The sequence below is a fragment of the Dermacentor albipictus genome, chromosome 1 (assembly GCF_038994185.2).
Source record: "Dermacentor albipictus isolate Rhodes 1998 colony chromosome 1, USDA_Dalb.pri_finalv2, whole genome shotgun sequence".
NCBI classification, from domain to species: domain Eukaryota; kingdom Metazoa; phylum Arthropoda; class Arachnida; order Ixodida; family Ixodidae; genus Dermacentor; species Dermacentor albipictus.
The window spans coordinates 168,378,833-168,395,413 of NC_091821.1; the positions used below are offsets into that span (position 1 = coordinate 168,378,833).

At 42.5% G+C, this 16,581-nt stretch overlaps 1 protein-coding gene across 1 annotated transcript; it reads right to left on the reverse strand.

Moving 5' to 3' along the window:
- Positions 1–296: 296 nt before the first annotated feature.
- On the reverse strand, positions 297–16,182 carry LOC139059986 (uncharacterized). The gene is made up of 4 exons (XM_070538652.1): positions 15,698–16,182; positions 14,692–14,901; positions 2,694–2,828; positions 297–434 (listed from the first exon to the last, which is right to left on the reverse strand). Exons 1-4 carry the CDS (start codon positions 16,004–16,006, stop codon positions 297–299), a joined length of 792 nt encoding a protein of 263 aa, XP_070394753.1. The 5' UTR covers positions 16,007–16,182.
- Between the last annotated feature and the right edge of the window lie 399 nt (positions 16,183–16,581).

Here is a 16,581-nt window from a genome sequence, read left to right on the forward strand (position 1 = left end):
AGCCAATTTCTCCATTCATTGATGGCACGAAGGCAACAAGTCATCTTGTAATTTACATACAATTTAATGACACTGCATCCAAATAGCATTTCAAGACAATGGTGTCAGAATTGCCATTGAGATCCTTTGCTTTTAACATAGTTTTTTCTAGTACAAAAGTTGCAGTCAACTAAAATAAACATATTTACAAGGAAGCCACAGAAAGGCGTAAAGCAAGGGTGAATGCAAATATGAAGCAGACACACATACAGAATAGGAATGCAATCCCACACAATGAATGTTGTGTTGCAGTGGCATCAACTCGTGGTTATGGGTGACATCATAATGTCCTGACTGGCAACAGCCGGGGACAGGCATTGAAGAGGGGCCCTGGGCCGAAGAAAACGCAGCACTCCCAGAGCAAGGCAGGAGCATACACAGCCCAGACCAAATATCTGCGGGAAAAATTGCAATCTGCAAGTCATAAATGATATTACAACATTCTGGCCTGTTTTATCCAAATCTTTGCCTAACCATTCTGCTAACTTTTCAAAAAAATATCATGGAGCCCAGCTTGAAACAAGAAACAGACTGAACACTCACCACGACACTTTAAACTATGTATCTTGACTGTGAACCGCAACAATGAACATAACAAGAAAGCAGTTATGCAGTGAAAATGGGATCCCATGACAGTACACCAGGTGGAGTCAAGCAAAACGTTCACTATAACAGGGAGTTTCTGAACTGGAGTTGGTCTAGGAGCACTGACAGGAAAAATTGTTGTTACTTTTTTTTTGCATTTTTAAGTAGCTGTAGACTCCACAATTACAGTACAAGGCCTCAATATTTCGAGAGCAGCATAAATAATTAATTACTGCAGCCTTTAAACGACTCATTCAAAATGTGTGCCAAGTGCGGCAAAGCTTTGGACATGAAAAAGGAGACAACACATCACCAAAAGCAGAGGTGACAGTCCAGTGGTATCACAAACTTAAGAGTCCGTCAGTCAGCTCGGTGTGGTGTTTGAAGGTCCTACAATGACCGTATCTCCAAGGCTGTCAAATCAGCCCTTCCAATTGTGCACTTTCCTTGAGACAAGGGGTCATGCTTTCCCTTATTGTCCCATCAAGTGCTGAATGGACTCAGCTTTCCACATCATGGCCACAGTGTTTGCATACATACCAGTGGTACCTGGTACCACGAGACCTCTACAACAGGTTTCAATGACATGATGAGTCTCCTTTTTCACGTCTGAAACTGTGCTACTCTTGGCATGCGTTTTGAAATGGTTGCATTAAAAGGCAATGCAATTAATTACATGTTGCACTCTCAAGGAACTCAGGCTTCATAGCGTAATAACTGTGTTGATGACTATCCAATAAAGCAATAAGCACAAGAGAAAAATTTCCTGTCAGTAATCCTTTAACAAAAATAATTGTTCCCTAACTGAAGAAACAGCTTATGAAGCCATAACTTACAAAAATTTGGTTGGAGAGAGGTCGCATGGTAAAATAAAGCATACTAGCTATATCCTTACCTAAATGTAATGCTATCTATAAATGAGTGTCCAGGAAAAAGAAAAAGTGAAAGCTAGTCACTTCTGCATGCACTAAGCAGTACATAGAGCTTATGGTTCTTTATATAGGTACTAATGTGACACCCAAAGAGACTGTTAGGACGGTATTCTCCAGCAATCACTTTGAGAAACATAATCACTTTCAAGAGATTACGTGTAACTTGGCACCGAACATGCCAGCACATACGGCTGACAGTGCCAAGAACGCTGTTGTATACATCAATGTGCCTGGTGCCAAGTTGCACAAAATCTCACAAAAGTGATAATACCCAGAAAGTGATTGCTTAAGAATACCCCCCTTGGTGTTATAGAGAAAAGAAGATGTTACTGGAATCATTAAGCGTATCGTATTTATTCGAATATTAAGGCGAGGTTTTTTTTCCTAGAATCTTTAGCCTCGAAGTCACCCCTGCCTTATACACGAGGTTGACAGATTCAGTTACTAATTAAGGAAAAATTAGACATCCACCCAATCATAGCAATTGCTACAAGGGAAACCTGTACAGGTTCCTCGAAAAAAAAAAAAGCCGCGCAGTTGAAGGAAAATTCGTCTTAGTCTGGGACTCAAACCTGAGACCACCGCCTTTCCGGGGCAGCCGCTCTACCATCTGAGCTAACCAGGCGGCTAGCAGATAGCAGGGCAAAGTCGAATTTGTCAACAAACCTTGCGGGTTTCTGCAGAACTATTACGTTAGATTCAGTTATTGTTTCAATATGGCAGCAGCATGACTGATACGATGGCATGTGTCTAGCTGTCAGCAACACAGCTTGTGACCACTGCAATGTGTCAATTCACCAGCCCATCAGTGGTTTGTGACACCTTGTGACTATTACCTCTTATTTCTGTGATGTAAGGAAAAGTCGTGCTTTGAACCCGAAGCCACATTTCCCTTCGTGTGAATTACGATTAATATCTTGCACTGTCAAAAAACAAGCTTCATAATGTAATTAAAGGGATGACAGAGATGCCTTAAAGGGGGGGGGGGAGAGACAGTTTTGTGTAAGTACTTTTTTAAGACTTATTTGTTCATATTAGTGGCTAACCAAATGTCACAATATTCAATTCCATAATGGAAAGTACAAGAGTACATCATTCTATGTACCTCTTAATAGGAGGGAATGGATCTGTACTAACCCCAGAGACAACAAAAAGGCTGCAGGTCCAGTCAACAATGGTAAAGTACGTCTGTCTATAAAGCACCTTGCTGTGCATCAGCAGTGAGGATGAGACCAGAAACAGTAGGGCCAATACTCCCCACAGCACTGTGTCCTGTAAAAAAGCATGATGCATATGGCAAAGCATTAGCACGCACAGTGAGATGCATACTGATATCTAACAGATACTATCACAAAACAACAGAAGATCATCAAAAAAATTACTTTTTACCTGGGGCGCGATCGGAGACATTTTGTTCAATACACGTTCTGTTCGGTTGCTGCAACGTCACAAAGTGGCAGTATGCAAAATATGTGACAGCGGGGCGGAGAGAGCAGCCAATCAGGAAGCGGTGACCTCTCCGGAAGTTTACTTCCTTCGTTTGTCATCTGCTTGCAGACAGTATACTACAAAATGAAATGTTTCTCGTCTTCTAAATGAATGAAATCTTTATCTAAAAAAATTTGTTTTTTCTTCTCAAGCCCAAACACATTTTCAAATAGTAGTACGTGTGACTACTGCAATTTATAACCATTAGTTTCTTTGCGTTGTCCCTAGGTGGTGTCGCACACAGCGAGAAGAAAAAAGAAAATGAAACGACAGGAAGAGTGGCACACTTTTCAAGAGGCAGCGACAACATTCCAGTGGCTCGCTGGCATCAATGATGGGGTCTATTTCTCTGTACAACCAACAAATATATTGTTCCGAGAAACAAAAACGACGCCAGTATTCACTTTCTGCCATTTCTTCAAACGCGTTTCGCACCGCCACCCGCTCTCCTCCTTCCTCTAGAAACGCCAGCACAACAACCTAATTTCTGAACGGAAGCGCCATTTTCTCGAATTAAACTATGGATTGGATCCAAACATGCCATGCCGCAGCCGCCGGTTGGATCCAATCCAATCCACCAGACGTGCCATGCGAAGCCGTATGATTGCTCCAAACATCCCAGCTCCCATCGGGTTCAGCGCCTAGGAGACGAAATGCTCGGTGGGAGGATGATTAACAGGAGCGTGTCATCATTTTGACGTCCCCAAAAACGTGGCCGCGCCCCACGGCTGGTGACGTCGGTGCGGAGTAGGCCAATTGCGCGCGCCGGTAACCGAACGAATGCGCCGAACAACCATCTCCGATCACACCCCTGAATGTACAATATAAAAGTTCACAATAAAGCAGACTTAAAGGGACTAACAACCAGTTTTGTGGTACCCATTCTTTTAGTGCAATGGAAAGCTTACTGGTCTGAGTGTCCAGTCATACAGTGCTAACATGGGAACTGCAATGTAACATTTTTTATCCGAATTTTCCGATCAGCATTGAATGTAGTCGTGCTCAAGAAACATGCTGGAAACAGTAACAGGTGGGTGACTCCATGAGAGATCAAACATGCACGTCTGCTCGAAATGTTTGTTTTGTCTGATTTCTTTTATATATCGTGTAGGAATATTCAAACTGCATGGAACTGAAAATTTCATCCCCGAAAGGTGTTCCCAGCAAGCCAAAAAAATATTAGAAGGTGGCAGCACGAGCGTCCCCCGATTGCTTACCACGATACTTTTTATTTCACGAGCGATCTAAATGCAAACTTTTCTGCTCATTTTAACACGATTCACCGTAAATGAGTTCCATGCGTTATTCTTATGCTGTGCACAAACGAAAAAAATGTAAGAAAATCCCAAACGTGGCCCAAATCAGAAAAATTTCCAACTTTGATGCGTCTTGACGTGTTTTCATTTCCCGCAAACTTGAAAAAGTGTCAAACATACAGCATTCTCTTTGCAACATTAATGCAAAATATTATCTTCTACATGAAACACAACAGAAGAAAAAAATGTTTAAATAAACAAGTATTAAAAAATACATTTCTGAAAAATTCCAGTTCCAATTTTTGAAAAAAATTTGGAGGGAAGTTCGCTTACGTTGGAAAAAATGTGGGTGCAATAATGTTTCCTCATTTGCTTTATACACAAACTATAATGGGCCAAAGTGGCCCATTTTGAGCATGCTGGCTTTTGTGCCACAATGACTCATTCCAGTCTAACATTTCATTATCATCATCAGCAACAGCAGCCTACTTTATGTCCGCTGCAGGACAAAGGCCTATCCCTGCTATCTCCAATTACCCCCGTCTTGCGCTAATCGATTCCGACTAGCGCCTGCGAATTTCCTAATTTCATCGCCTCGCATAGTCTTCTGCCGTGATTGACTGTGTTTCCCTTCTTTTGGTACCCATTCTGTAACCCTAATGGTCCAACTGTCATCTAACCGGTGCATTACATGACCTGCCCAGCTCCATTTTTTTTATCTCGATGTCAATTAGAATATCGTCTATACCCGTTTGCTCTCTGATACAAACCGCTCTCTTTCTGTCTCTTAACATTATGCCTAGCAATCTTCGTTCCATTGCTCTTTGCGTGGTCCTTAACTTGTTCTCAAGCTTCTTTGTTAGTCTCCAAGTCTCAGCCCCAAGTGTCAGCCCTGGTAAAATGCACTGATTGTATACCTTCCTTTTCAATAATAACGTTAAGCTTCCAGTCAGAAGCTGACAATGTCTGCAGTATGCGATCCAACCCATTTTCATTCTTCCATGAAACCTTCTCATGATCAGTGGTGTTGGTCTGCGTATGCGTCAGTAGGGGTCCTTGAGCACGTCCAGACTGAGTGGCCTTGCTCCCGAAGGCCGCTGTGGTTAGTTCTCCCAGCGCGGGCTGGGCAACCGACGCTGCACCAAGCTTGAATACTTGGGGCGAGTCGGAGAAAACCGCAGCAGCGAAGGGGAGTGTGACTGGTGTCAAGCTGATGGGGATCCGTGCTGCTGGGTAACATATTCAATTTCAGGAAGACACTGGCCGAACCTAGGTCGCAGCTTGTTTGCTGAGAATCTGCGCAGTCCGAGCTCTCGATAGGAGCACTCTCGGTAGACATGCCCAGCTTCGCCACAGTGAAAGCAAAGAGGACGGCGATCAGGTACCCGCCACATGTCTGATTTCCTTGGGACCTGTCGGTGGTCCTGGTAATATGAGGCCGCTTGAATGGGCTGTAGCATGGCCGGGTACTCGGTGTGAAGTGGGGAGGGAGGTGGGGCAGGTTGCCTCAAAGCTTGCGAATATGACATACGGGGGCTGTCAGTTCTTGGCGGTCGAGCTTCTGTGTTAAAGGGTGGTTCTCTTAGCACATGCTGAACTTCGTCACGAAGAACACTGGACAAGGAGCTGAGCGTTGGCTGTGAGGGTACCGACAGCTTCTGGAGTTCTTCGCGGATTATGAAACGAATGAGCTCTCAAAAGAAATCAACGTGGCCCCTGACAGCTCCGCAGAAGTCCGTAGGTGAGGCAGCGTTCACTTAGCGTTCATATGATGGTGCCCGCTGCTGAAGAGTCTGTTCCATGGTGACGGTGTCATGAAGAAATTCTGACACAGTCTTGGGAGGACTGCGCACGAGACTGCCGAACAGCTGCTCTTTCACTCCGCGCATCAGGTACCGTACCTTCTTTTCTTCCGACATGCTGGGGTCGGCTCGTCGAAAGAGACACGCCATGTCCTCGACATACATTGTGACACCTTTGTTTGGTATTTGTATACGGGACTGGAGATCACGCTGAGCTCACTCTCGATCAGGGCTCGCATACGTCTCAAGAAGCCGGAGTTTGAATTCTGCCCATGAAGTTAGGGCATCTGCACGGTTCTCATACCAAACATGTGCGCCATCGTTAACGCTGAAATATACGTTTTTCAGTTTGTCTGCGTCATCCCACTTGTTGAACGTGGCAACACCTTCATAGTGCACCAGCCAATCTTCAACATCCTCATGTATGGCACCGTGGAAGGGATTTGGCATTCACGGATTGAGTAGCGTACAATGAATCGGCATCGTGCCTTCCATACCGGTTGGGGTAGTTGGAGCTGCCATTTTCTCTGGGAGGAGTCCAAACTCAGGGGCTTGTCCACGGATCTTTCTGCTGGCGCAGTGTACAGGCGTAACCACCAGTGCGGGGCTGGAGCTCCTGCTGCTCGGAGGGGCTTGGTACATAGATTAGATTACCCAGCACCTCCACCAGTTTGTCACGTGCTAAGGCAAGAGTAAGTAAGCAACAGTACTAGCAGCCAGACACAAAAAATTCCAGACACGAAGGGATGGTTCTCCAGCTGGCGCTGAATCTTTGACTTCGTTGTCTTCTTCGTTGTTTTTGCTGGGCACTGTTACGGTTGGCATGTAACACCCCAGGCAAAAAGGATGCTTCACCACCATGCCTCATAGAAACGAAGGATGGATTCCTAATTTGCCATGGTTGTCTCGAGTGGATGACCGGTCTGGCAGGGACCTGCAGTGCTTACAGGCCCCTTCGTGTGTGTGCCTAAGCCTAAGCGCAATGAAGGATGGATGCCTAGTCTACGGTGGTTGTCTCGAGTGGATGCTGGTCTGGTGGACGCCCCGCAGTGTTCACAGGCCCCTTTGTGTGTGTGCGTGAAAACCCTTTCCGCGAACCAGACAGAACCCCCGGGCTGCCACCAGCGGAGGCACGCTCGTGAAGACGTCAACAGGGACAATGGATCAGCCGCCTATTTACAACCAGACGCCCTTTCCTCGAATTGTCAAGCTCTACAGGAGAACTTCTCTACAGGAGAACTTCTTGTACAGGTTCGTTACAATAATACAATACGGAGTGATGACAGATTTCTGGTTGTACTGCCATGCCCACATCTGTGTATGAGTATTGCATATGAGTGTTTAAATTCTTGCAAGCTCTTAGTATGTGGCGATATAGAAGAGAACCCGGGTCCAACCATTGAGGAAATGTTCCAGTCATTAATAAGTGGCCAACAAGCAATTAGAGAAGACATTGCTTCTTTGAAAGAACGCCTTGAGTCGATGGAGAAAGCGATACATGATTTTGAAAAGCGTTTAAACAACTTGCAAGGCAGTATGATTGAATTAAAAGCAAAAAACCACAAGAACGAAGTAAATGCGACTGTGACTGCAGTACAGGAAATTCTTAAAACGCAACAAGAAAAACTTACTGATTTGGAAAACCGCAGCCGCCGTTCGAATTTGGTAGTTTTTGGAATTTCTGAGGATCCGAATGAAACAGAAGCGGTACTGCAGGATAAGGTTGTCTGGGATGTCTTTCAAGACAAGTTAGGAATAAACTATACATCTGTGGTGCGAATTCACTGACTTGGGAACGCACCCACATGAAGGCCAGTCATTGCGTTCTTACAGGATTATTCTGAAAAACAAGCTCTCTTGAAAAACGCACGCAAATTGAAAGGAACAGGCATATCGTTGCAAAATGATTATTGCACAGACACGCTGTGCAAGCGTCATCTGCTTTGGAGCAATGCGAAAGAAGAAAAAGACATCGGCAGAAAAGTTAGGCTTATTCATAATAAGATTCTCGTTGATGACGACTTGTTCTTTTGGGATGACGTACAGCACACGCGGAAACTCATTTCAAAGAAAAAAGAGAGCGCAGAATTGTGACCAAACCACACCAACTAGCAGTCACAGTCGAAGCAGTTTCGGCTGCTTTCACTAAATGCCCAAAGTATAGTCAACAAAATAGAGAAACTGCAAGATATTTTACTAGTATACGATCCTCATGTGTGTGTTATATCTGAAACTTGGTTGTACGACGGAGTACATGATGATGAAATCATTTGGCCAAACCACCAGCTGTTGAGAAAAGATAGGTCCTCCTGAGGTGGTGGTGTCACAGTTATTGCAAAGAATAGTGTTGTTGCAAGGGAATTAGATCAGATAGATAGTCATGACAGTTTGTTTTTGAGTGTCTCTGTTTGGGGTGTGCGAATCATATTACGTTCTGTGTATCGGACACCAAATGCTGGTGATCACTTTATGTAATAGTTATATGATCACCTTTTGAAATATAGAGGAAAAAGCTTAATTGCAGGTGATTTTAATTTGCCACAAATAGAATGGCAAAACTGGAGTTATGTACACAGTCTTTCCTCTGACTTACTGATTGATATCATGCTAACTTTCAGTCTTCAGCAGGTTGTCAGTGTATGTACTCGGGGAGGTAATATTCTTGACCTCTTATTCCTCAGCAAAGTTTTTGGTGAAGGAACCGTCGAAATTGAAACGTGCATTTCCGACCATAAACTGATTTCTTTTTCGTCACTGATGGCCTTGAATAATGTCAGACTACCCCGAAAAGATATTCAGATTGGGGATTATGCTAAAGCAGATGATGAACCGATTATTGATTACTTGGACCTGCACCTTAACATTGTCCACAATGATGTCGAGCTTTCATGGCAAAGGTTCAGGGAGACTATTACTTATTGTATTGAAAGATTTATTCCATTGAAGGAGGTCAAGAAACATTTATCAAACCCTTGGATCAACAGAGATATCATCCAAACTAGGCGGAAGCTGAAAAGAATGAAACAAAAACATAAAAAAACAAGGAGTTCGCACATCACACAATTAAAAAATGAATTACTGGGAAAAGTTAAAGCTGCACAAGAAAGTTTCGTCAGTCATAGTCTTGCTGATTTCATTTCAAATGCTCCACAAAAGTTTTGGCGCTATTTAAGTAAATCAAAAGAGGCAGAATATAAAATAAACATTAATGATAAAATTATTGAAGAAGCCCACATAATTGCTGAGTATTTTAATGATTACTTTGGTAGTGTATTCTCTGACCTAGATGATTTTGAACGGTCCAATACAAATAGGTCTGTCTTAGGTGATATAACAAATTCCCGAGAAGGTGTCTTGGAAATGCTCCTTAATATCAACGTTAGGAAATCTGCAGGCCCTGACAAGCTTCCGAATGCATTTTTACGAAGGTATGCAGAACAGATATGTGTATTCTTAACAGATGTTTTCAAATTATCCTTACATTTAGCAGAGATACCATCAGATTGGCGTAAGGCAAGAGTTGTCCCAATTTATAAAAAGGGCGATCGCCTCACGGTGTCAAATTATCATCCTATTTCTATTACAAGCACATGCAGCAAATTATTAGAGCACATTGTCGCAGGCTTTATTCGTCAGTATTTGACAGATCACAATGTCCTATCCCCACTACAGCATGGGTTCAGAAAGGGATTATCGACTTCAACTCAGCTTGTGTCAGTCGTTCATGAAATCTCTGAAGTACTTGACTCGTCCGGACAAGTTGACATGCTCTTTTTAGATTTTAGCAAAGCGTTCGATAAGGTACCCCTAGAAAAATTAATCTACAAGCTCGAGTGCATTGGTCTGCCATTAAATATTATATCATGGATCCAAGCCTATCTCCGACACAGGCAGCAGCTTGTAGAAATTAATAAATGTTCCTCAAGTGTCCGTTAGGCAACTTCGGGTGTACCACAAGGCAGCGTATTAGGACCGCTTTTATTTTTGATCTATATTAATGATATAATAGACGAAATCCCCTATGATGTGCATGTTAATTTATTTGCAGATGACTGTGTCATATTTAAAAAAATTGCTTCACGAAACCATCACGCATGCTTGCAGAAGTCGGTTATTGCAATTTCCAATTGGTGTAAACTTTGGGGATGGAATTAAATGTACATAAAACAGTCTTGCTGCGAGTAACAAGAAAAAGCAACCTAGTATATTTTTTTATGTTCTAAACGACACAAAAATAACTGATGTTGAACAATACAAATACTTAGGCGTCACATTCAATAACAGATTCTCCTGATCAGACCATATTTCCCTTACATGTTCAGCAGCATGGCGCAAATTATGGTTCTTGAAAAGGAAACATATAAAGGCACCGGTAAACACAAGAATTTTAGCATATAACACATTTGTGCGATCGAAACTTGAATACGCAGCGGTTGTATGGGACCCTCATACCAAAAAGGACATAATGAATTTGGAACGTGTACAAAAGAAGGCCGTTAGATTTATCTTTGGCAAATATAAAAGAGAGGATTCTCCATCCTTACTAATGCTTAGGAATAAGATCACTTCACTAGAACACAGGCGTAAATTTAGTCGTCTCCAGTTTTTACATATCATAAATGGAAAACTCGGGCTTCAAATGGCTCAATATGTAACGCCTCATAGTGCACGAAAAACAAGACATAGACACAACTTTTCACTTACGCCATTATTTACTAAAACAAAATCTCACATGAATAGTTTTTGTCCGTGTACTATAAATGAATGGAATTCTCTCCCTGTTGATGTACTTCAATAGGGAAACTTCACAAATGGGTGGGAAAACTATTTTTCAGATGATGTAACACAAACATAAGCAGTATTTTTCAGTGTTTTTCTCGTTTCTTATGTGAAATTTCCTGTATTTAGTTATGTTTAGTGCCCAATTGTTGTTTGGCACAGCGTTTTTATCCCCATATAAATTCAAATGTGCAATTTTTTTTGTTGTAGTTACTGTGCTAAGGGAAGCATTGTGATTTTTGTAACGTGGCTATGGGCTGCATCATTTTCATGCACTGTTTATATACACATTTTTTATTATCTTTGTTGCATTGTTATTACCTTGTCAACTGTATTACCCCTCCTGCATTGGCCAGTATGTTGGCCTGCAGTATGAATAAATAAAATAAAGAAAAATAAAACCAACATCGCCTAGAAGAAAGGATAAGTGCGTACGGTCCTGGACCTGCTGGTTTCTACCTGTGGAGGCGGGCTCGTGAAAGGTTGCCGGGTGAGTGGGTGCCGCCGCCAAGCACTGTGGAAATCAGTGCATATCACGTGATGTTGGCGTGAGCAATATCCCGCCTACGACTTTAGTGGGCCTATTTAAAGGGCCCCGCAATGTACTTTTTCACTTCATTCTCTTTTTCTCATCTTTCACCAACCATTGAATAAACCGTGTAAGTTTTGCACTAGAAGTCGTCTCGTCCTTGCCTGATCGTCTTTGTCTACCGGACGCCTGCAGCCTGCTGACAACGCCACGCTACCCAATAGTAACGTCAGTCGAGCTTCGAAAAACAGGCGTCGTAACAACTGATCGGCAACGGTGAGGTACGTTATCCTGGAGAATGCAACAGCACGCAATGCTGACCATTTGCTGGCTCAAAACAAAAGGTGGCAATATGATAGATGATAAGAGTTTCCTGACAAAAAAAAAGTTTATATTGACAGATATAATGGGCGTGTCAGTTTTATGGCAATCCAAAGCTGTGTTCACAGATACCTTGTGCACCCTGTACACACACACACACACACACACGCACGCACGCACGCACGCACGCACGCACGCACGCGCACGCGCGCGCACACACACACACACACACACACACACACACACACACACACACACACACACACACACACACACACACACACACACACACACATAGTGGAATGCATATATCAAGACATGTCAAGCAAGTAGAAAATGAAATGAAACCATTTCCCTTAAATAAGAGGCTGCCCTCCCTACAAAGCAAGCTTTTTATCCTGTTCACACATATGCACCAGATTGTTGATACTACACCAAAATATCTTGAATGATTTTATGTCTATGCTGGTACAAGATGGAATAATTGAAAAATAAACTGACCTCACTATATGTGAAATCTTGGAGAAAACTGTACCTTGAAAAATTCAAACAATTGCGCAAGTTAATTTTCCATTCTACTCCTTCATAAAAGGTATGTTTCCTGTCAACAGCAATGTAATCATGTTTCTAAGGTGTGCTTTTCAGCAGTTACATTTGCACTACTTCTTTCACCTGAAATCAGCAATCATTCGTTAGTGGTCTTTTGTATGCCATCTGCACTCTACTCTTATTTACACTGTTTTCATAAGGTGCCGCATCCTCCCCCTTACAAGTTAATAGCCATAACTTCTTGAATTATGACATTTGCACTTGTGTACATGAATTTAGTTAATTTCTTAGGTGAAAAGCATTCTTTTCACCAATTCTTACAGGCTCCACATGATATTGTACATTCTGTGCATAAACATTTCTGGTATTTTCTTGAAGAAGTTGCCTAATATATTCAAAAAGGCTATTCCAAGATGGACATCCATGTTTCAAGGAACCAACAATGTATGGTTGGAAATGATATTTTTTTTCATTGCACTATGTTTTCACACTGAATTTTCGATGAATTATGGGGTTTTACATGCCAAAACCACTTTCTGATTATGAGGCACGCCGTAGTGGAGGACTCCAGAAATTTCGACCACCTGGGGTTCTTTAACGTGCAACTAAATTTTCAAATGAGAACTGTTAAGGATAAATGAATACCAATTTCACTACTGGCAGTGGTGGCGCTGGCTAACACTCCCAGGATTCCATACTGGGAAACATAAATACCCAAGGAAGTGGATGGGGAAACCGCGCTGCAGTAGCTCAATTGGTAGAGCATCACCCGCGAAATGTGAAGGTTGTGGGATCGTTCCCCACCTGCAGCAAGTTGTTTTTTCATCCACTTTCATTTGCATTAATTTATTGTTTCTTTATTTCATTTATTAAGCACAAGTAATTTCCCCTACGTGGTCTTTGATGTCAGTGTTTGTTGGCTTCTTATGATATCACTAATAAAAATCGGGCTCCTCGGTTAAGCCCCTTTCTTCTCGTTAATTTCAGAAACAGTCATTCAAAACTACTTCTGCAGCTTAACGTTCTAACACAGGTTACAAATATATATGTACTGTGGCTCAAGGGTAACATTCAGTTGCAACTTTCTTTAGTCCTCCCAGACTCCTTAATGTGCCAAAGATTGAAAAATCCGATAGAAAATAAAAGTGACCTTGTCGATTCATACAGTGCATGGCACTGTTTGTAGAATTCTGAAGTTTACATCTGGCAGTGGATTGAAAAGTTGATCAACTTGGTTTATTTCGTATGGCATAGTAAGGAAAGAGAAACAATCTATTACTTTCAAACAGTCAAGCTTTCACCTTCAAAGCAATTTTGGAGTTGGTAAACTGCTCTCATAACAATTTTTTTTTTGTTTTTAACCAACCACCGAGATGAACACGATAGGCTTATACAATCCTACGAGGTTCCCGGTCAATGCCAAGAAGACGCTACTATCCCTGTGGGAGTTTGCCAATGACCCTAGCATGGCCAAGGTAGTTTGTCAGTGGCCTTTCACACTTCACCCTTCTCAGGCTGGCTGCAGGCCACCTCTTACTCGAAATGAACATTTACTGATTCATTCATTTCAAGCAACACTAGAGTTGTAAACTTGATAGTTTCGCTTTCTGAAAATTTTTGATATTTGACAATTTTTATTAAAAAATTGACGACCTAAACTGAAAATCCGAAACCAAGAGTCACTAGATTTTAAGTTTTCCAGGGTAAATGCAACAAACCCTGCCAAATTTAGTGCAGTGGTTACAAGAAAATGAATTCTCCTTTTACATGTATTTAGATAGGAGCACTTGAGCTAAAGCTTCCTCTTAATGTCAATTAGAATATCGGCTATGCCCATTTGCTTTCTGATCCTGCCCACTCTCTTCTTGTCTCTTAACATTACTCCAGACATTTTTTGTTCCACTACTCTTTGCGCGGTCCTCAACTTTTATCGAGCTTTTTTGTCAACCTCCAAGTTTTTGTCCCATATGTTAGCACTGCTAGAATGCACACCTTTCTTTTAAATGATAGTGGTAAGCTCCCAGTCAAAAGCCGACAATGTCTGCCGTATACGATCCAAACCAGTTTTATTATTCTGTAGATTTACTTCTCATGATCAGGGTTCCCTGCGAGTAATTGAGCTAGGTAAGCAAACTCCTTCACAGACTCGAGGCTGATCGGCGATCCTAAACTCTTGTTCTTTGCCCGGCTACTGATCATTATCGTCTTCTGCATACTAAACTTGAACCCTACTCTTACACTCTCTCTGTTAAGGTCTTCAATCACTTGTTGTAACACTGAAAGGCATTGCACTCAATCCAGTGAGTTCTCAGGTTTGAAGAAAAGGTGCTGCAGGACCCAATTAATATGTTACCTTTGAATGTTTACATGGCTTTATGAAATACAGCTATATATGCACAAACAGAACTTACAATGAGGGCCCAGTTCAGGGGCAGGAGGTGGACAACAGAGGAGTTGTCCACTATCATTAAAGCAGCTGTTAGCAGGAAGGCCAGCACACAGACAAAGAGGTGTAGGCGGACACGTTCCGACCGTGGCAGCTGCAGGACGTCATATTCCTTGGTCCCCGCACTTGCTATGCAGATGAGGCTCAGCAGGGACAGCAACTGCACATACAGCAGCTATATGCATGTTTTACCACTGGATTATCCCTCTCACAACAATGCCGTGGTACATAGAGCCCATAGCATATGGAAAATGTGTTATCACACAGCACTTGCAATGCACCTTAGTTCTTAAATGGCACAGCATGACAGGAAAAAGGACAAAAGGAGCAAGTTGAAAATGAACATAACGCAAGAAAAATGCCCTTTATACATATAAAATTTGTTTCACTTGATACTTAATGATTGACCAGTTCTCTGTTGACTGCACCTCAGGATGGGCATCGTTTCTGCACTTCTTGGTTCAATGGTATTATTCAAATATGTGCAAAGGAATACATCGAAACATTTCTTTTCCGTTTGACTGGATCCATTCTTTCTTTGGCAAGGAAAAATAATGCTTATCAGAAAATGCACTTTCCACAAGTTCGTCATAATGTATGTATGCTTTCAAATAAATAATTTGATATTGCCAAGCAGCATTACAGGCAAGGATATCAAACTTCGTATTACACGCAAATCATTTTCCATTCTTTTTGCACAGTATAATTTATCCAGAAAATCACCCCTGCATATACTAAGAAAATAAATCTCACTCGAAAATACGTAGTTTTGCATTAAGAATATTTATCTCTTCTTTTTAGTTCACTTCGGCAGTGATTATCATTCGAGCAACGAGGGGCAGCTAGAAGGTATACCAGAGCGTGAATAAACAAAGGTTACTCCTAAAGCAAATGAGGTAAACTACATTGAATAGATCCTAATGAGTCTAAAGAAAGCAACATATGTGTCAGAGAAAGAGCAGAAGTCTAACCAGAATGGCGATCCTAAGCGCGCCGACGATGGTGAAGGGATACGACTTGTTAAAGAAGAGCACAACGTTCGTCTGCAGTGTTTCATCTTGTATTGTTGTGTCTACAGTTGCAGGTGAATTGCCACGAAGGGCCTTCGTTTCCTCAGCAGTGCTAGCATCGTCCTCGAGAGCAACGTTCTTTAGACAAGAGTCGTCGACGAAATGCGATAGACGGCCGTGAGGAGATGAAGTTGACACGGCACTCGTGTCCGCTCTGCTTGACGATGCCGTCGACTTGATCCCTGACGCTGTATCATCGGAATCGCTCATACTACGTCAGATGCACGACTCCAGCCACCCGTTCCCGACATACAGCCAGCCGATATAGCGGATGTAGCTTCCAAAGATCACATTGGCCGAGGATGAGTGTTTAATACGCCAAGCATCGCACACGCCCACAACGCCAAGTTGCGCGAAGGGGACTATATTGACGGGTGTCGTGAAAATTATGAATGAAACAAATTGCAATAAAAAAAGACAAAGATAACTATGGAGAAAAAAAAAACAACTTTCCTTCATCGAAGAAAAAAAGAAAAAGGAATAAATCGGGAGCTGAGTTGCCGAACAGCACTGAGCTTTAAAAATACGACACAAACATTGTCCCGCTTAATCAAGAAAGGTAGTGACTACAGCCAATGCCTCCTTTACTAGATGCCAGCCGCGTTGCTCGCTTTCCCATTGCGGCGGCGGTTCCCTTAGTTCGTGGCCTCCGCGATTCGCAGCAACGGCGCGCCGCCGGAGCCGATCGCGGAGCCGATCGCGAAGGCCATGCTTAGTTGAAGTTAGTTCAGCATAAATTTCGTGAGGCGGCGCTTGTTGCCTTTTCAACTTCCGGCGGATGCGGG

Excerpts from the sequence above, each read along its gene's own strand:
- LOC139059986 (XM_070538652.1), bottom strand. The coding sequence starts at position 16,006 with ATGAGCGATTCCGATGATACAGCGTCAGGGATCAAGTCGACGGCATCG. Across the intron at positions 14,902-15,697 it reads CGCTTAGGATCGCCATTCTG|CTGCTGTATGTGCAGTTGCT; the intron begins GTTAGACTTCTG and ends ACATGCATATAG. Across the intron at positions 435-2,693 it reads GCCTTTTTGTTGTCTCTGGG|ATATTTGGTCTGGGCTGTGT; the intron begins GTTAGTACAGAT and ends TTTTTCCCGCAG.